The following is a 21,939-nucleotide window of genomic DNA, read 5'->3' as shown; positions in this document are numbered from 1 at the left end:
AACGCTGTTTTTCAAAAACCATTTACATCTAAACAATGGCAAGAAGCGTTCAACAAACCAGTCAGCTGACGATTATTGTATTTCATTTAACATTTGATTTCTAATGAAAATAAGTTAAACAGTTCAAGTATAAACTACTTCATAAAATAATTGCTCCAAATCTAAACTTTTTCAGTTGGAATATGTCAGCAAGTCCTCTTTATATTCACTGTAACTAAGTCGGAGGCAATAATCACTTTCTTATTCATTGCCGGTGTCTTTATCACTTTTGGTAAAAACTAATTTGCATCTTTAAAAATTGTAATACACGTAAATAGATAACAAATCTCGAAACTCTTATATTTGGATACAAAATAAATCACAAAAAGTATGATATATTCATCCCTACATATCGCACTACCTACCTGAAAGAATCCAGAACCATATTACTTATGCGAATAAGTATAAGCTGACCATTTCATAATTAAAACCCTATTTCATAAAAATAAAGTAATTTATTGTCCTCTTCTAAATAGATTCATTATGAATTTTAAAACCAAGTAAGTACATTTTGTTAAAAACTAGGTTATATTTATCCCATACATATGCACTGATTTACGACGTAATAGTTGTTTATCCTGATTTTCGTGTTCATTATTTGTTAGGTTTATTATAAGTATATGATTAAAGAAAGTAAACTGATCACCATTTGGAATGACTACCAGAAATTAATACAAATATGTATGGAGCTTGATAAGCATTTGATGCGCTTAAGTAGGGACATTGTATTGTTGGCTTGACTTTTAATATCAAAAAAGAGATAAAATATAAGTAAACATGTATCCAAAAAGATATTTGTTTTAACGCAAACTGGGCCAATTTGATACATTCATATGGTAATTTAGAACATTAAATTTTAAAACGCGCATATATCTTGCTGAAAATAACCTTTGAGAATGATACTGTTAATATTTCGAACGTAGATATCAATATCTGTATCTAATACAACTCTTACATTTACTAAAATATATCATTTTACAGTAATTTAAGGAAAGCATAATAATAATATATATTGGACTTTTAAATAACAGGAATGTTTCTCTGTCAGAAAAATATAAACTGCACACATTCACGTTTACTAAATTATAAATAAGATTCAAGAATGTGATTCATTATGATAACATTCAAAATATTATATTATAAATTAGAGTGCGATAGCTTTATATTTGAATAAATTTTTCAGTTAAATTACATCTAATAAACTTAAAAGTATTCAAGAAAGACCAAAAAGATAAACTTGAAAATAAAATATTTCAATAAAAAATGACATAATATTCACATTTCATGTATAACATTTCAGTCCTTTGTACAAACAGTATTGCAGTAGAAGTAAAAGTAAAAAGGCTTAACAAAATAAAAAAAAGTATTAATAACAATTTACATTCTTTACTTTTTACTATTTATTTCCTTATACATTTCAATGTGAGCAGGAGACACTTAAATAAATTGAAATTTCAAGCGAATTACGTGTATTGCAACCATATATTTCTTTAAAACTCAGTTCAATATTTATTTGAAACAAGCAAATTCGTTGAATTGATATCCCCCGCCTGATTGGGCTCGGACAAGGAATGGAAATCAGTTGTTGATGATATAGTTTGAGTTTGATTGCAACTGTTTGAAAATAAAAGAAATATTGTAAATATATAACATTTAGAATTGACCAAGAAACCTAGTTAATGACTCCATGCTACCCAGTTCCAAACTAATCTAAGATTTCATCAAGGCAAACATTCTGATCAAGTTTAATGAAGATTGGTCGAGATATATGCAAAAAATACAGCCTCTAGAGTGTCCACAAGTTTTCTTTAAAGATTTGACTCAGTTACCTCATTTTTGACCCCACATGACCTACTTGTTTAAAATTATTTCAAGATTTCATCGAGGCATTCTGATTAAGTTTCATGGAAAATAGAGCAGATGTTTTGCCTCTAGAGTGTTCCAAAGATTTTTGTAAGATATGACCTAGTGACCTTGTTTTTGACCCATTCACCCACTTTTAAAACGCAGTCAAAATTCAACCTTAGGGAACATTCTGACCATGTTTGAAATTGATCAGACCAATGACCACAATAAAATATTTTCGGACAAGATTTTTCAAAGATTTGACCTAGTGACCTAATTTCTAATCACATGTGACCCAGTTTAAAACATGTCCAAGAGTTTATCAAGGAAAACAGTCAGATCAAGTTTCATGAATATAAGACCATACATATTGCCTAAAATGTGTTTAAAAGATTTTTCTAAAATTTGACCTAGTGACCTTTTTTTGACCCCTTATGCCCAACTTTTACAAGCGGTCCATATTTCATCAAGAGGAACATCATGACCGCATTTGAACATAATCCGACCAATTTCCATTCCGAACAAATTTTTTCTAAGATTTGACCTAGTGACCTAATTTTCAATCATATGTAACCCAATTTTAAATAAGTCCAAGATTTCATCAAGAAAAACATTCTGATTAAGTTTTTTTTAATATTTGACCATGTATAATGCCTCTAGTATGTTCCAAACATTTTTCTAAGATTTGACCTAATGACCTCGTTTTGACCCCATGTGACCCACTTTTGAAATAGGTCGAGATATGATCAAGGGGAACATTCCGACCAAGTTTGAACATTTTCTGATCAATGCCTACCAATATATGGTACCGGACGGATGGACAGAAGGACGGACGGACAACGCCAAAAAAATATCCCCCTCCCGAAATCTTCGATTCGGCGGGGGATAACAAGCTCAGTAGCCAAACGTTTAACCATGAACCCAGTTTCATGGTACAGGGTAAACGCCAAAGACATATAACACAAACAAAGACAAATAAATTACAAACAAGAAACATGGAACAACATCACAAACCTCCATAATCAACACAGTGCATATAAACTATACAAAACAACTAGGTTTGTTTATCAAGTATTGTTAGCTACCTTATTGGAACGGACAATGAAATGTAAATTCATTCGGGGTTTAAACCAGTTTACGTCAACAAACCTCAATCATATCCCTATAATCCTGAATAAAGTAAAGACGTATAAGGTGAATATTTTCAAAGTCATCATTAACCTGAGAAAACTAACTTATACAACAAAACATAATAATAAACTAATAGGTAAACCTTTAGAACATGATTGATTAGGGATCCCAACTCTATCTGCAGACAAAGGAAAACAATTTAGAGTACATAATTCAAAAACGTTTTCAAAAATACGTTGAAGTTAATGTCTGAAACTATGAGCAACACACAGTCTGTCTTAGAAAAAAAAGGTTTAAGACTGTGAGTTTCACACTCAAAAGCATCATTGTACTAGAACAGGGAACAAATAAAGAAACATTATTAGAAATAAAAACGACTTGCATAAGCTAAACTTTTCTTTAAAATAATTACCTGTAAAAATATAATGTACAATATTTGAAGAAAGAGACGCCACATGCCGGAATATTCATAGCCAAAGATGGTTTTACTTTAATTATAAAATCAAAGGACTGCACGTTAATTTATGTAAGGACGCTATATTCAACCATATATTTTGTGTTAGGAACTCATTTTCAAAAACTAAAAGGAAAGTACACTTCAAAGTAACGCCGTTATACTACGGTTGAAATAAAATCCAAAATCTGTCAAACTAACTGCTGTGAAAAATAATGTTACGACTTTTCTTTAAAACATCACTCTAAAAAGCAAGGGGATGAGCAATACTACTTTGATATAATATTACAATGAGCATAAAAAAATGAGGAAATATTTCCTTAATTTATCATTTCTGAAACCCTGTTTCAGAAGTTTCCCGTCTTAAGTTTACTACGAGAGCTAAATCTAATGACATATATACATTTTCTAGCGAATCTTATCATTGCCATAGTGCATTACCTTAAAATGCATGTATGTCACCAGCAAAAATCCATAACTTTACCCAAGAGTGCACTATTTGGTAAAATTTGGTCATGATATGATTGGAATAAAGTTTTCTTTAAGGGCAGTTATGAGAAATTACCTCTGGGGCGATCGGTGGACATTTTAACAAATAGACTTCTTTAGCCCATACACAGATGATTGATTCCATAGCAGAAAACTTCTGCAGTTCCCAATGTGAAAGTGAATTTCACGAATTAAGCATCAACAGTTAGTTTTATGCTTTACAATAACATTCAAATTTCATTTACTGCCTTTCAAAAACAAGGCACAACATGTATATAATTCAAGTTATTCCTTTAAGGATAACTTTCGTTATTGGTATCTTTGTAATGCGTTTAATTAATGGTGCTCTATATCGTGAGCAATTGCATGACGTAAATTATTATACTGATCTGATTGGCCGTAGTGCGCGCCCTCTACAAAGCACATGGTTATACAGGCCTCTTTGCTCCGACCATCTTATGAGATAGGTTAGCCTTTTGCAGCTCTATTTTTTTTTGGTTTAATTTTATTTTTTTTGAATTTCATCTTTAAAAATATGGCAAATACATTATCTAGTTTTATAGTGGCACTTTTATCTTATAGTCAGCGATAATAAATACTTTTTTACGAGTCATTATGCAATTTCTGATTTTTAGTACAGAGAATGTAATTTTTCGCGAACTGGCAGTAGCTCTTTTGCTTCAAATTCTAGACTATAACAAAATGAACATATTTATTCCTCCATTGTTTTAAGTGTATTAAATGTTTATCTTTGTTTCTTTTTTAATGTGCCAATTATGCTACGTAGCGTTTAATGAAACTAAAATCATGTCCGTCAATCATTAAGATTTCCCCTCAATGGTCATGGACGGACGCTTTCTTTAATTATGCGGCTATCTTTTTAGTTACCCTTCCACATATAACGCAAGGAATACTTAAGTATGGCAGAGTCATTCGGCTAGGTTCTAAAAACTTTTTTCAAAGGTTTAGACAAACCCACACATGTTAATGTTCCTAAAACTTTAAAAGTTGGTTTTTGACATGATTTGTCTTTGTCTAGAGAATAGCACTGTTATACTTTTCATATAAATCACAAATGTAAGCTGTTTGAAAATTGTCGATTTGATAAATGTTCTGTTCCTAAGATGCTTGTCATCGTATCTAAATAATTATGTAGATGGACTAATTATGTCTTCATACATATTCATCAAATACGGGTGTCTTTAAATCGTTATTCATCTATGATAATGCAACACTACATATCTGATGTTCAGTTTATGTATGACTAGTTTCTTACTAGTTTTCTACCGATTCATTCCTTTATTAATTTAGTTATCTTAAATCGTTTTTCTATGTCTGACTCATTATTCTCTATAGCGTGTCCAATATATATTAGTCTGGATATTCAGTTATATGTGGTCACTTAGCTGGATGCATAGCTTTTTCTTACACATCTTATTATTCTAAATAATACCATGTAAAACATGGTTATTGAACAAGACCAATGGCGAGCATCCATCGGATTGTACTACGCTAAATGAAATGGTTTAACAAGGCATCAACGTACCTTTAGTCACCAATGACTATTGTCTTAGAATTTATTCTCACTTTAAAGCAAAATGGTGTGCGTATTGTTGACCAAATTGTCTTGGTTCAACAGGTTTTTTTCCATTTTTTCTTTTATACAAATCTCAAGTGAGTTCAAAGAAACATATCGAAAATATGTTAATAATTTCTCTGGTGGGAAAACATTTCGGGCCAGATTTGAAACTAGCATAGAAAGAAACCTTGAAATTTCCTCACGATTAGTAATAGTCGGTACTTTGAATGAAATTTCGTAACTTGATATAATAAAATCACTTTGACAAATACGACAATATATCTCAAATTATTTATTATTTACTCATAAAGATAAGACCTTAATGAATATTTGGCATACATTTTAACAATTGACAAAATTAAATGAAGTGGAGTTACCTCCGTTCGAATTATGGTCTGCTGAAACTGATAGCAATTCTAAAATAACAGAACCAGATATAACCGATAAACTCAGTAATCTAAATGTAAAAAAAGCAGTTTAACGAATCAAGATCATTAATATGCTGTTTTCGAACGAACAGTACTCAAGTATATTGGTAACCATTTAGTAAGAAACAAACCTATTTTTAAAATCAATCGGAATTCTTCCTGGGCATTTTACCATGTACCAATATATGGAAATTTATCATCAACTACGTACATTATATTGCGTGTTGCAAATTACTTAATGTGACGGCAGTTTCATCTACATATACTATAACCATGATTGAATAATTTTACCTTAAATTGCCTTGTATTTAAACACCTTTGTGCAAGAAACAAACACAATAATTATCATGCAAAAAGCAGATTTGAAATCAATAAAATACTAGTTGTTTTAACTACATATATACAATGATGATCTATACACGGCCTTCGTAATTATAAAGGCCGAAACGCTTCAAGACATGTATAGTCACTGTATACGCTATGCAAGGTTTGTCATGCTATGCTATGCACAACAACTAATGTACGCTATATTTGTATAAGTAACAAGAAACGCCGCAATGCAACGAAACCAGGTTTTTAATGATTGACAGAAGAACTTCAGCCTGTGTCTGTTCTTCTATTTTTAGTAACAGGGACCTTGAACTTAGGGACTCCAAATGCAGTACATTGAAAGGTATCCATAAACTCTTCCTTTATACCAGGTTGTGTCAGGATATGTCAACACTAACTTAAGTTATTCAGTTTCAACCATTTTTCTATTTTTAGTAACAGTGACCTTGGCCTTGAATCTAGGGACCCCAAACGCAATCCCATGAATGGTATCCATTAACTCTTCCTTTATACCTGGTTTGGTCAAGATATGTAGACCCTGACTAAAATTATTCAGTTTCAACCGGTTTTTTTATTTTTAGTCACAGTGACCTTCCTTGAATCTAGGGACCCCAAACGCAATCCCATGAAAGTATCCATCAACTATTCCTAAAGTCCAAGTTTGGTCAAGAAATGTCAACCCTAACTAAAGATATTCAGTTTGAACCATTTTTCTGTTTGAAGTAACAGTGAACTTGAACCTAGGGACCCCAAACGCAATCCAATGAAAGGTATCCATAAACTCTTCCTATAGACCAAACTTAATCAAGATATGTCATCCCTAACTAAAGTTATTCAGTTTCAACCGTTTTTTCTGTTTTTAGTAACAGTGACCTTGACCTTGACCATAGGGACCCCAAACGCAATCCCATGAAAGGTATCTATAAACTCTTCCTATAGACCAAGGTTAGTCAAGATATGTCATCCCTAACTAAAGTTATTCAGTTTCAACTGTTTTTCTATTTTTAGTAACAGTGACCTTGACCTTGACCCTAGGGACCCCAAACGCAATCCCATGAAAGGTATCTATAAATTCTTTTTAAAGACCAAGTTTGGTCAAGATATGTTTACCTTTACTCAAGTTTTTCAGTTTCAACTGTTTTTCTATTTTTAGTAACAGTCACCTTGACCTTGAACCTAGGGTCCCCAAACGCAATCCCATGAAAGGTCTTCATAATCTCTTCCTATAGACCAAGTTTAGTCAATATATGTCATCCCTTACATAATTTATTCAGTTTCAACCGTTTTTCTATTTGAAGTAAAAGTGACCTTTACCTTGACCCTAGGGACCCCAAACGCAATCCCATGAAAGGTATCCATATGCTTCGCCTATGGACCAAGTTTAGTCAAGATATGTCATCCCGAACTAAAGTTATTCAGTTTCAACCGTTTTTCTATTTTTAGTAACAGTGACCTTGACCTTGACCCTAGGGACCCCAAACGCAATCCCATGAAAGGTACCCATGAATTCTTTCTATATACTAAGTTTGGTCAAGATATGTTTACCCTTACTAAAGTTATTCAGTTACATAGGTGAGTTTGACGCCGCCCGGCCGCCCGCCCGCCCTTCCGAACAACGACGTTCGCCATTCTAATAATCAGGTTTCGCTATGTGAAAATCTGGTTAATAAATCATATTGCTGCAAATCTATCGCGTCGCCATGAAAACGCCAACCAAATTATTGGCTGGTGACACCATCAGTAAAACTTTTCTGAGGCTACATTAGCAGGGCCTTAGCTTTTTGCAATATATGATGAAGATGGGTATAAAGCAGAAATGCAAACTTTTGTATGCAATGCTATGTTTGCATGCCGGAAAGCTTCAAGACTTGAATTGCCATTATATACGCTATGCAAGGTTTGTCATGCTATGCTATGCAACAACAACCACTATACGCTATATTTGTATATGTTATAAATCATATTGCTGCGAATCTATCGCGTCGCCATAAAACGCCACCCAAATTGTTGGCAGGTGACACATTTATTAAAGAAATTCTGAGGCTACTTTGGCCCGGCCTTAGCTCTTTGCAATATATGATGAAGATGGGTATAAAACAGAAATGCGAAATTAAGTACGCTATGCTATGTTTGACATTTTATGTTTTGCAACAACACCCATTGAACGCGATATTTGTATATGTAATAAATAATATTACTGCGTATTTATCGCTTTACCATGAAAACACCAATCATATTATTGGCAGGTGAAACAGTTAGTAAAACATTCCTGAGGCTTCATTGGTCCGGCCCTTGCTCACGAATTGCAATGTATGATAAAGATTGGCACAAAACAGAAATGCGAAATTCAGCTTTTAAATCTTACAAAATGCTTCAATAAACTTGGCTCTTCATAACGTAAATTAGATTCATATATGAAATGTTTGCCAATTGCTATGCTATGACTTGGAAAAGCCGTCATAAAGTCATTTTACTATGTGCATAACACATTAATTGGCGCATTCAATAACTGCATGTTCTTTTTTTGTAATGTTCCGTGTTGCCAAGCCAAAAACATGCAAAATATTTGTCCCACTCATTTAGGTTTAGTATTTGCTGCGTGTTTTTTGGGGGCAGATCGGCTTCCTCTACCTCTCATTTGCGATTGGCAACTCTCAAATAACATTTAATGGACAATTTGGGGTATTTATATAGATTGGTCGGATCTGATCATAGATATACCATGACAGAACCGTTGATATTTTACCGACATTTTGTCAGAGCCTTGCCCATTAGTTCTAAACATAAGATAAAGAATGAAAATGAAATTAATAATGAAAAGGCTATACTTTTCTTGATTGATGGGTAATATCCAATACGCCCCCCCCCCTTGTTGCTGCTTTGCTACTGTGATCTTAAGTATACAAATAATTAATATTTCAAATCATTTCATTACAGGTTGGATAAAAAACAAATGAATCATTTTAATCATATTAAATAATATTAAATTGTCATAAACACAACTACTTGAACAAAATAGCCTGATGCTCCTTTCGGTTAAAAAAGTCAACCTTTACCTTATTACAAATGAACAAAACCAGGAGGTAAACATTTCCTATGGTTTTAGTTTACAGACACACGGATCATTGACCACAATGCCACATAATTGTATTCAATATTATTAAAAAGGTGTCATAAATAAATGATAGGGATATCGCCATGAAACTGTGAAGTATTACAACTTCTCAATTGTCCAAACGAGGATACTTAAGGAATAAACACACACGAGCAAAACACTGCTGGTTGATTGATATGGGAATAAGGTTATTTAAGCTTACCATGTTCACATCTTTGACCGGAAAATCCTTCAAGACAAGTGCAAATGAAACCGTCCACCAAATCCGTACATGCACCGTTGTTCACACAAGGCATAGGCATACAGTTATTTGTGCCTGCAAATACAAATACATGTTTTGCTTACGTAATAACGAATGTTTTAAAGTGACCTTTTACACTCCAAGTTTACGTTTTTATTGTCCTTAAATTGATATAACATCCCCAAGTGGGCATTTACATCTTTAATAGGGGGTGACCTTTGAACTCATGAATAAATGCTGAGCGTATTGATTACAGATAGTATAAAAATATTGTATAAACGATGTAACAGTTTTCGGGAGACTCGTTACAATTCTTAAAAAAATGATTACAGCAGTACGCATTTACGAGTTCCTTCCTCTAGATTAGTAATGTGGTTGATTCTCATTATTTGAATGATATATCATGCATTTGATCTGTGTTTTGCTACCCCATATCAATTATATTGTTTATGCATTGATAACTCATTCGACAGACGTAAATAACATGTGTTAAGCGGTATGCATATTTGTACAAGTAATTAAAACATCAGCCATTACAATATAATAACAAAACAAATTCTGATCAGGTGCGTCTAGGTTAAAGGTATTAAGAAATGACTCAAATTGTGTTTCAATGCCATATGTGACATGATATAGAATGAGATACAAGAGATCCGGGTGCTCTGTGTGAAGAAACCTCCTGTTTTTTAAACGTGTTCACTGTATAGCATCGATTGACGGAATGCTTGGGTTAAACCATTGCACCATTTCCCAGTATTACGCTTTTAATTCAGAGCGTTAGGAACGGGAGGTACCTGTTTAACAACATTTGGTTTGACGCGGTCGGGATTTGAAGCCCCCGAACTTTCGCATCCGATTCGAACTCTCTTCCACTAAGCTATCGGGAGGGTAAGGATACAGACACTGGAGTTGCCTCTACTTGAGAACCATAAAAAGGTAAGTGTAACCTATGATTTTCGTCATTAAAACATACGACAATATTGCGCGTGAATAGTAGCGAGTGTAAAGCACAAACCTTTCACTTGACAAAGCAAATAACATCTGTGTCTGACCGGCGACAAGACACAATCAAAAGAAAGCAAATAATCGATATATTTCATTAGAGCGTTTCAACATTTGTGCTGACACTATTTATACAACTTGGATTTCTCTATCAGTGCTTCAGAGAAAGTTGAAAGTTTAAACCTGACTTACGACAAGCCAAACGAAACAGTATCTAAACAAACAGACAGACCACACTTGGATAATACAATGATGTGACCACCGTTTGGGATGGTTAACGAAACATACATATTGAAAGGTTTGACTTTGTTCGCAGGCATTTGTCAATAATTACAAACTTTATCAAAGAACTTAAGCTCAATGCTGCCTCTATGCTAATAAAATGTTCCATTATATTTACTGATGCATAACGTGTGATTAATGTGCGAAGTGTCAACCATATATTGTTTTTATTGTAACGAAAACGTCCGTAACATATTTGGGTGTTAAAGTTACTTTGTACGAAGCGTGAAAGTTCAACATCATTTTCGTTCCGAATAGTTACAAACCATTTCATGACACACATCTACGTATTTTCGATTGAATGGTTCGTAATGTGTGTATTAAGCAGTATAAATCACGTTCCTGCAGAACATTTAGTACGTTGATTACTCGTGCAAAAAATTCAATAGCAGAGATGTTATTTGCATGTATACATATCCAAGACTGTACGACGAAGTCATTCTAAACCGGTCAAAAGTGAAACATCCTTAATTTAATTTCCAAATTGTCGAAGCTTTAACTTTGGCCATCCAAATGGATTATAAAGGAACTTGACACCTATGTTCACAATGGGTAAACATCAAACCACACGCAAGACTCAAAATTTAAAGTTAAATGGCAACACTACACCACGCAAAATTTAATTTGATACAGAAGATATAAAAATATGATACAGCTCATGTTAAGATGACGGCACTTAGCGCGGATGACCAACATCTTATTAAAACAGATCTCAAATACTCGCTTCACGAGGTTACGCTAGGTGGTGAAATAAAGTGAACGTAACGATATAAATTCAATGATATTGTGATGACACATCTGTATGGTTTAAGGTCACATTTGTTCTTATATGTCTTTACGGGCTGCATCGTCGGTTACCCCTGATACACACTACGCTATGCTTCGTTTCGTACAATGGGCAATTTGGCAAAGAAAATCTCATATTTATGGATAACTAATGAGGCAGTTTGAACCAGGTCCGCCTTCTTAGTACTATAGTATTTAGCAGTAGTCAATGCCACAGGGCCACGTGCACGGAGACTATTGTCATTGTAGAATTACTAACAATATTTGAATGTAACATGCGAATTCATTGGAAGAAGAGTTTGTTTCTCCTGCCTCATGCATACTTATAAACGCAAGATTTTGTCAGTGACTTTTCCCACTGTATGTATGAAGTGTAACGGAAGAAAGTACCGTGGTGGCCGACGATGCCCTGGCTGCTTCTGTGCTTTTTATTTAAACTAGTGTACAGTCACAGCTGCCCAAAATTATGCTATGAGCTTGTTTAAAGGCACAAGGATCGACCAACACAAGACCACATAACGTTATTAAATAATATTGATTAAGTCTCATTTATAAATGACAAGGGACGCGCCTTAGTGATTTAATTTACCACACTATCTTAAGTAAGTTGTCCTTACATATATACAGAAGAATACCATACACCACACACAAATAAAGCACAACGCTTGTTGATTGATCAATATTTTGATATGTTAATTTTGGCTCACCATGTTCACATCTTCGACCGGAAAATCCTTCAGGAAAATGCATGCTTTGCTCAAGTTATACCTAAATAAACTTAATTAAACGAAACATAGCTTAAATTGATCATATTTGCACAAAGTTGTTAACATCGTTTTTTTCGAATAAGATTGAGAAAATTTCTTATACAGTGTTAACATGTTTTAAATTGCCGTTGTAGTGACAATGCACGAAGTCATTTTTGATCATATTATATCACACTAATTGTTAACTTTTTTTCTTATAATCAAACAATACGCCAATAAATAGTTTCACCATGTTCGTGAAAAATTGCACAGACTTGTGTTCCACAAATATTTACTGACTCACGCAATCCGCTACTTTATACAACGCGCACCGGGTACCAGCGTATTGTGAAATTTACGTACATGCGGAACATTTAAATTATTGGTATCCCGCGTGTGCTGAATAAAAAAGCGAATGCCAAGAGTTTTGCCAGTCATTTCCTGCGAGCACATCGGAAACACGTATTAATATAGTGATGGAATAGATAACACGAATTAAATAATTCACCATCGTGGAAATAAATTATATTGTGATTGGAAAATACCTATATGGTGATTGCCAATAAGTGATTTTTGCGAATGAGTTTCGAAGCTTTATGCTTTTAACGGGTATTAAAATGGCTTGTTTTCTGACTTGTCTGTTTTGTGAATGGAATGATGCCCACGGATTTCCAGCATGATCACCACACATTTATTGTCAAAAATGATATTTAAATTCCAATTCGAACCACTGTACTTTAACATTTAAACAAGTGGACAATCACAGAACCCCTTTACTTATCTATGAGCTTTAGTAAAGACACAAGGATCAGCCAACCACAAGACCAATGAAATATATTAAATATTATTTATAAAGTTCCATTTATAAATGCTAGGGTTAGCGCCTAAGAGCTGTAATTTAACACACTTTCTCAGAGAACAAAACATATGTACAGAACTAAATCAATATTTGGATAGGTTTGTTTTAGCTTACCATGTTCACATCTTCGACCGGAAAATCCTTCAAGACAAGTGCAACTGAAATCGTCCACCAAATCCGTGCATGTGCCGTTGTTTACACAAGGCATTGACTTACAGTCATCCGTGTCTGAAAATGAAAATGCATGCTTTGTTCACGTTATAGATATATTAAACTGATGTGCACGAAATATAGCTTAAGTGTATCATATTTATTAATTCGAAGCTACTTAATAAGCTTAGCTTTGGTGAGACTACATGTTAGCTAAGTTGGATACGACTATCTTACACGGAATTTGGATTTTGGCTTTACAATAATACTTTTCGAATAAAAACGATCAACCATTTTCATAAAGTGCAGTCATTCTATATAATTGGCAACACAATTGTAATTAATACAACTGTTAAGTTTATACTATAATATTGCCAAATTAATCTTAAGTCCAGTTTCTTAAACAACTGCAGTCCTTGTCTTTATAAAATATTCTTTAGGCAACATTTACTCTAGGACTCATGATCTTTTACGACTAGATAAAAATACGTATGACAAGAAATTGGTCTAGCAAATCCAGCAGATTTTTTTGCACATTTTTGTGGTATGCCCATCTAAATGATTCGGCTTGTCCGTTATGTACCTAACCGTATATTTGTTTTAAAATACGTTGGCCTATAAGTTAACACTGATAAGTATTTGCATTGCGTTGTTCAACTGTCAAAGTCACACTCGGGGATCCTCAGCCATGTCGGTGTCCTCCATTGAAAAACTTTGGCCGTAATAGGTCACTGGTCAGACTGCCTGTATTTAAGCTTGTTTGACATCACTGTCGTATATACTTCCTTTGTCACGATTTCCATGTCAATTAAAAACGTCAATACATTGAAACGTTTTACACATTCATGAAAACATTTTGCAATTTAATAGAACAAGGTTTATAAGAACTGCTACATGATTCATATTCGTCAGTGGGCGTATTAACATTGCTTTCTCTGACACAGTTTATTCTATATCAGCAATTATATATATAAATACCTACCAGGCACGCATTTTTCTTCATATGAGTTATTTCGTGAGAATGTCCCTTCTGGGCATTTGACGCATTTTGTATTTCCTTCAGAAGTGGCTGAAGACACATAAGTACAACATATCATTTCAACGATAAAATTGAAATAACATATTTAAAAAATGCACATTTAGGATTGAATGTATAAAAACTGAAATATTTATACCTCAACTTCCATTCCTTAAATGAACTGCCTTTCGACAATTGCGTTTATTAATCGATAAATGATATGATTGTTCAGATCGCAATTCATCGCTTAACAATATACATGAAAACTATTGATCTTGTTATTGTTTTTATTGTGTCAGCAGGTCCCGTAAAATATAAATAATCCTTTAAGAAAGTGTTAACTTATCATATATTTAAAATGTACTGTTGCCATAAGTGTTTCAATTTTACCTTTAAAAGTGATTCCAAGTGGTTTATGTTTCCCTTGTTATTGTGACGTCATTAGAAACAAATGTTTCTGGTTACAATCGGGTCGTTCTATTTACAGAATTGGTTAAGAAGGGTTACTGAAAGTTTTTTTAAATGAAATGAAATGGGGGGTTTAAACAATTCTTGAATGGAATAATGAACAATTGGTGTAATAATAATGAATGAATTGCGGGGTTGGTGTCATTAGCGGGGATATGAACGCAATTGGGCTGGTCAAAGTCGGACTCCACACAGTTTGACAAGCCCAATTGCGTTCATACCCCGATAATGGCATCAACCCCGTAATTCATTCCTTAAATGTTGAAAGTTACATTTGCAATATGTAACAGCTTAACCACGAAAAAGCTCGTTCAAAACTTCCATGTGTATGATTTGACATGGTAAGCTTTGCAAAGTTTGTCCAAATGCAGACATATTTCTATGGATGATATCGCTGGAATCATATTACAATAAAAATACAATGCATATGTTTGAAGCTCTGCACAGGAAATAATCAAACACATGAAAATGATGCAACGGTTCATTTATTTTATGATATTGGTATGGTAAGCAGTATCCATGTTCTATATAAGGTTTAAATAAATAAGAGCTTTTTTTATAAATCGTAGACTTGATATACATGTTTTAAACGTAAGGGAGAGATATTGTTAAAATTCCTAACGCATTTTCCCTATTCCAGATGCCAAATACCATACGTCCAAATGGTAAAGGCCCACAAAATTCATTACAAGCAATCCAACCAAAGTTTATTATGCACTAGGAAATAAGATACGTTTAACGTTAGACTTTCCACTCTTTAAATGGAGCGAAGATGCAGCGATGCAATATAATTTATGCAAGGTTGTCATTGATATAGCTTTCATGAAAAATGATCCCATTTAAGGTATGCAAGGCAACATGATATGTTTGAACTCTTAAAATTATCTTTAAATTACCCTTTGATAATTTCATATTTATCACCAGATATTAGTGCATGTCAAGCTCGTGTTACATGTGTTTCGGAATAGACACATTTTACGTTGCATTTAGAGAGATTCAAAACACATGTACAAATTTGCCTCTTTAGGTATATCTAGCCACTGCACAAATGCACATGGTTCTGATAGTTTGACCTAAGTAATCCATTGGTTTAATATCTTTAATAAACATTTAAATATACTTCATTACTTAAATATAAATGTCTCATATTTGTGGTAATGTGACTCTCAACGGGCGTCTGTTAGGAACTGATGTATGTACCTAAGGCTTATCCACTTACGAACGCAAATAATATGAGTCACAATCAAAGGACTCTAGCCTGTTATACATGTTTCACATATTGACCACATCAGGCAAAAGCTTCGAAATGTATGTATTACTATCAAAAACTGACTATTATACAATACATTGATTATAATATACAGTTCGTGCAAAATTTCAATTAACTCCATTTTTTTGCATTCAATAATTATCTACAACGAGTGAGTAATCGCAAGGAAGTTCCGTTTCAAAACTTCACACATATGGAATCATATTTTGATTCTCAACCTGCTGGACATACATTTATAATATTATTACTTTTTTAAATCGTTTCTCACTTAAGGAATGAAATGCGGGGCTGATGACATTATCCGCAATTCATTATTTATATTTACATCAATTTTGATTTCTCTGCCTGCTGGAAACTCGTTGTGAGTGCTCCAGATTATCAGTTTAAACACTTAAGGCAACCACCAAATTAGTAATGACTAATATGGGATTTCTTTTTTGCGGCCATCTTCGCATATCATGTGATATATGATTTTAGTCAAAGGCATGTATCTGCTGCTATTGCTGATAGCTGAAACGGACAAAATATGATCTAAATATTACTTAGTATCATATTTGTGTTACATTCAACAGTATGCAGTCAAATATTTTCGTTTCACCATAATCGTTTAGTGACTTACATACAATTTAATAACTTATTTGTAACTAGTGTTTGTTCAAATCTACAACAAATGCCGATCAGCTTATTTGCATGTGACTAGGCTACTCATAGTTGATTTTTAACGTAAAATTGCAACGGTAGTGACAAGAATATTTTAACAAATCATAAATAAACACTTTTCAACATGTTGATTTTAGGTTAATAAGCGATAACACGCGATCTGAGCATATCCGTAGATGTTGCGTTCATCGGATGATAATCGCAATTGCCGAAAGGTCGTTCTTTAAAGAAATGGTATTGGGTGTTCATATTGTGCAATATAAAACAGAATTGAGTATGGAACGTTTCGACTTAAAAATGATTATTCTCGGAATAAACATACTTCCGTTTACGCCATAGCCTGGCTGACATTTTGTTTTTGTTACACACACATCCTTGTCGAGATATTTGTCGTACATACAGCCACATTTAAGATCCGATGTGGAGGTACAGTGAAAACTGATAATCGTGTTGTAGGGGCAGTTTCTTTTACACTTTCTACATGCCCTGAACACATTTCTGGTTTCCATAAAATACCCATATGGGCAAGGAGAACATTTAGCGTTCCCGCCATTGAATTCACAATCATCAACGAAATGATAACCCGGCAGACAATTTCCACATGTCCACAATTCCCCGTTCTGTCTCTTCAGATGATAAAAATCACAACACGAGGTATTTAATCCAATTACTGAAGAAGCATAGAGAAACCAAACTACTAAACCCTGCCGGACAAACATCTTGACTGACTCCGTCACAGTTTTCTTCTCCGGAACATTTTACCATATCCATTCACGATATGACTGACTACCTTTTATATTCATTTTAGAAGAGAGAGATAAACCTAGTCTTATGAAAGTATAATTGTCTACATAACATTTTCATAAGAGTGGTGGGATTTCGCGGCATGTAATGTATCTGGCTTGAATTACGCATACATAATAGACGGCTGATGTCGGATATCGTTTACATACCTCCATTCGTAAACCCATTTCAATGTATTCACAACTTAATATCATTGGCGGTTGATACAGGTATATTTACATTCACACTTCAATCCTTAACGATGGTTGTTGTTTAACAATTGCACTTTATTTCTGTATAAAGTGCAATGGCATTTCCCATCGATATCGCGTGCGTTTGTTCGATACTTCTGTCCTGTCATTTGGCGCAATAATACCAAGGGGCGGGGCATATTTACTACGGAACTATTTTTTTTCAATGAAATCGTAGTAAAATTGTTGGCAACATGCAAAACTGTAATCTTCAGTAAAGCAGTTAAAACAAAGTAAGCAACGATAATTTTATTGATTTCAATGTAGATAATTGCATGATGGATGGAACAGTTGAAGAAACGTTTGTGTTTAAAAATGCTGTTAAATGTCACGAAAATGCAAAAACAGTTAGTTCAAATAACCTCTATAACGGGTGCTTGTATGACGTCATGAGTGATGTCATTGAAAAAGATTTACAATAAGCTCGATTCGGGCCGCAACAAGGAGACAAGGAGGCCCGCCAGCAGCGGAAACGGGTCTACTTCCGGTACGACAAACTTTTCATCGAGGGACAGGAATACATTGCATCGGTGGGAGCGCCACGATGGGCCGGAAATACACAGTCTTAGTACAGGAGTGAGAAGGGAATTCGGTTTCTATCATGGAATGTCGAAGGGCTAACGAAGGCTAAGAGAAGGATTTTACAAGCTTCATTACAGAACATGAAATTATATGCTTATATGAAACGTGGACATCTAGTAAAAGTAATATTATATTGAGTGGTTATAGTAATCCGATTCATTCATTTAGGCGATATCAACACAGGCGAGCGAAAAGATCAAGCGGGGGAGTAATTATTTATATTAAGGATAATTTACGTAAAGGTGTTAAGCTTATACAAAATGATATCGACTGTCTGATATGGATTAAGTTTGATAAACACTTTTTTAATTTTGATGAAGACTGGTATATTGCAGTATCGTACATACCCCCGGAGAGTTCTCCTATTCATGCTATGTATAACGTTGATATATTTGAGAAAATTGAGGAAGAGTTAGTATGTTATTCTGAGAGGGGCAGAACTATTTGGGTAGGAGACTTAAATGGAGGAACAGGGCAAAAAATTGACTTTATAGAGAACGAGCGAATTTTAGATATTGATTTAAATGATGTATTGAATGATGTGCCCCCTAAGAGACAATCGGCGGACCATACCAGCAATCGATTTGGGGATCTAGTTATTGATATTTGTAAATCGGTTAATCTGTGTATAATGAACGGTAGATCTGGCATGGCCTCAGATCAAGGTCAGTTTACTTGCTTCACGCATAATGGGGAAAGCTTAATTGACTATGCAATCACACAATATAGCAACTTTGCGTATTTAACAGATTTTACAGTAGATAATTACAATGAATTCTCGAACCATGCCCCAGTAATGTTTAAGTTAAAAGTTGAATATGGGACACGTTGTAATAAGACGTAGTCTGAAAAAGTGCAGTACAAATGGTCAGCGGATAGCAAAGACAGTTTTAGGTCCGATATATACCAAGGCATTGAAACACTATCGAGAAATATGGATATATGTGACAATGTTGATGATGCTACTTCGACGTTGACTGACTATATTATTGATAAAGCTGATAAATATTACAAACGCAAGGTTAACCCTAAATCCAGCGCATTTGTTGATAGCAACTATTCTGAACATAAAGCTTGGTTTAATTTCGAGTGTAGAAATAAGTTAGTAGCATATAAAGATGCAATAGAGAGGTATAGTTGTAAACGAACTGTTGAAAACTTTGAAATGAAAAATTGCAAAAAGGATTATAAATACTGTGTGAGAAAGGTAAAGAATAAATACAAGTTAGAACAATGTCGACAAATGAATGATTTACGACGAACTGAACCCAGAATGTTTTGGAACAAGTTTAAGAAAAGGAAACAACCCGTTGATGAAAGTATTAACTTACAGGATTTTGTAAAACACTTCGAGGCACTGGCAAAAGTCCCCGAAAATGAACATCATGATGAGATAGACGAGTTTATAAATGATTTTGATGAAAATACAAACAATAGACAGACCATGTATGAGGAGCTAGATGTGTTAATATAAGATGAGAAGATTTTAGCTGCAGTAAAACGACTAAAAAGGAACAAAGCTTATGGTATTGATAATATTTTAAATGAATATATCATTGAATGTGCGGACATTTTATTGAGACCTTTAAATATTCTATTTAACAGGATCCTTAACGATGGTGTGTTCCCCAGAAAATGGTCGTCCGGAATTATAGTTCCAATCTTAAAGAAGCAACCAGCCTCAAATGTGAACAATTACAGGGGTATAACGCTGATAAGCTGCCTGGGAAAACTGTTCACGAGCATTGTAAATGAACGTTTGAAGAAATGGTCGCTTAAGTATGATCAATTGACGGATGCGCAATTTGGGTTCAAAGCAGACCATAGTTCGACGGACGCTATTTTCATTTTACATAGTATTGTAAAGATGTATTTGAATGAGAACAAAAGAGTGTATGCTGCATTTATTGACTAATCTAAGTGTTATGATTTAATTAATCGCCAGGCATTGTGGTTTAAGTTAATTAAAGAAGGCATTGACGGTCAATTATTGAAAATTGTTCGGGCAATGTACAGTAATGTGAAATCGTGCGTGAAGCATATGAATACGCTGTCGGACTACTTTAATAGTGATGTGGGCCTATTCCAAGGGGAGATTTCATCTCCTATATTATTATCCCTCTTCGTCAATGATCTGGAACACCACATGCAAGAAAACATAAATAACGGGTTAACACTTGACCAATTATCTATTTTCCTGATCATGTCTGCAGACGATTGTGCATTGCTTAGTGACAGCGCTCAAGGATTACAATTACACCTCAATCAGCTCGACAGTTATTGTATGAAGTGGAAATTGACAGTGAATATAGAAAAGACTAAAATTATGATATTTAGGAAAGGTGGGCAACTGACTGGGCGTGAAATATTCACGTTTAAAGGGAGCCAAATCGAAGTGGTAGAAAACATTAATTATCTAGGTTTTGTAATGAGCACATATAGAAAAGGTATTGAAAACTTGGCCAGTAAAGGACTTAAATCTGTATGTTCATTAAATAATATTATAAAAGATATGTGTATACCGTTAAAGATTACTTTTGATTTGTTTGATACTTATGTAACTTCAGTACTTAACTATTGCTGTGAACTGTGGGGATTCTCTAGTGCTGAAAATATTGAGAGACTGCATAGAAAGTTTTTAAAGCAAAAGGTGTTAAAATGGCAACCAGTAATAATGGACTGTATGGTGAAACTGGAAGGTTACCATTGATAATCAGCAGAAAGATACGCATTATTAAATATTGGTTTAAGCTTATAAGTTGCTATGATAACAATTGTATTTTGTATGCTATATATGTTAATATGTTACGAAAATGTGATAATAACGAAAGTAATTGGCTTTCAAATATTAAAGAAATGCTTCGGCAAACTGGTTTTAATGATGTGTGGTTATTTAGGGACTCGGTAATAAATGTTAAATGCTTTATTGCTCAATTTAGATTAAGGCTTAAAGACATTTATACTACCCAATGGAGGGAAACAGTGAACACGTCAAGCGGATTATCGTTATATCGTGAAATAAAGACTTTCTTTGAAATAAGTGAACCCATACCATACCCCAATGAAATGCAACATGTCGAATTTTAATCCTTAAAAAAAAAAACGATTTAGTCATCACACGTAAGTTAAAACTTGATATAATGAACCATCATCTCGGCAAATAAGTGAGTACGTAGATATGTTACAACTTTAACAGGTAATCCGTAATGCAACTCAATCTACTGAAACGTTCTAGTCTCCTATCTATTTTTGTAGTTTCATCATCAGATATTGGTGTAGAATGTTGTCATTGGTAACCATTTGGAATACTTTGACGCGTTGCGAATCGGTGACCAAATATGATCTCAGGCACGCAGATGAATGCTTCGTGTAGGGTAAAGCGTCTCTTAAATCGCAAAATTGGTCCCAGCCTCGTCAGGGGCAGGGATGCT

The 21,939-nt window shown here is 34.1% G+C and overlaps 1 protein-coding gene across 5 annotated transcripts in view; it reads right to left on the bottom strand.

Annotated features, from left to right (window-relative positions):
- LOC128238284 (uncharacterized) overlaps positions 1-17,748 on the bottom strand; it is an 88,435-nt gene extending 70,687 nt beyond the window's left edge. For all 5 annotated transcript variants that reach the window (XM_052954027.1, XM_052954026.1, XM_052954029.1 and 2 more), the window contains exons 1-4: positions 17,215-17,748; positions 14,459-14,545; positions 13,441-13,554; positions 9,613-9,726 (exon numbers count right to left, since the gene is read on the bottom strand). In XM_052954027.1, coding sequence (XP_052809987.1) covers positions 9,613-9,726; positions 13,441-13,554; positions 14,459-14,545; positions 17,215-17,611 — 712 coding nt within the window. In that variant the 5' untranslated portion in view covers positions 17,612-17,748. The remainder of the gene's footprint in view (positions 1-9,612; positions 9,727-13,440; positions 13,555-14,458; positions 14,546-17,214) is intronic.
- Between the last annotated feature and the right edge of the window lie 4,191 nt (positions 17,749-21,939).

Source organism: Mya arenaria, chromosome 6, assembly GCF_026914265.1.
Source record: "Mya arenaria isolate MELC-2E11 chromosome 6, ASM2691426v1".
NCBI lineage: Eukaryota > Metazoa > Mollusca > Bivalvia > Myida > Myidae > Mya > Mya arenaria.
The sequence above is the reverse complement of the archived record's forward strand: the minus strand, read 5'-3'. Positions and strand labels throughout refer to the sequence as shown.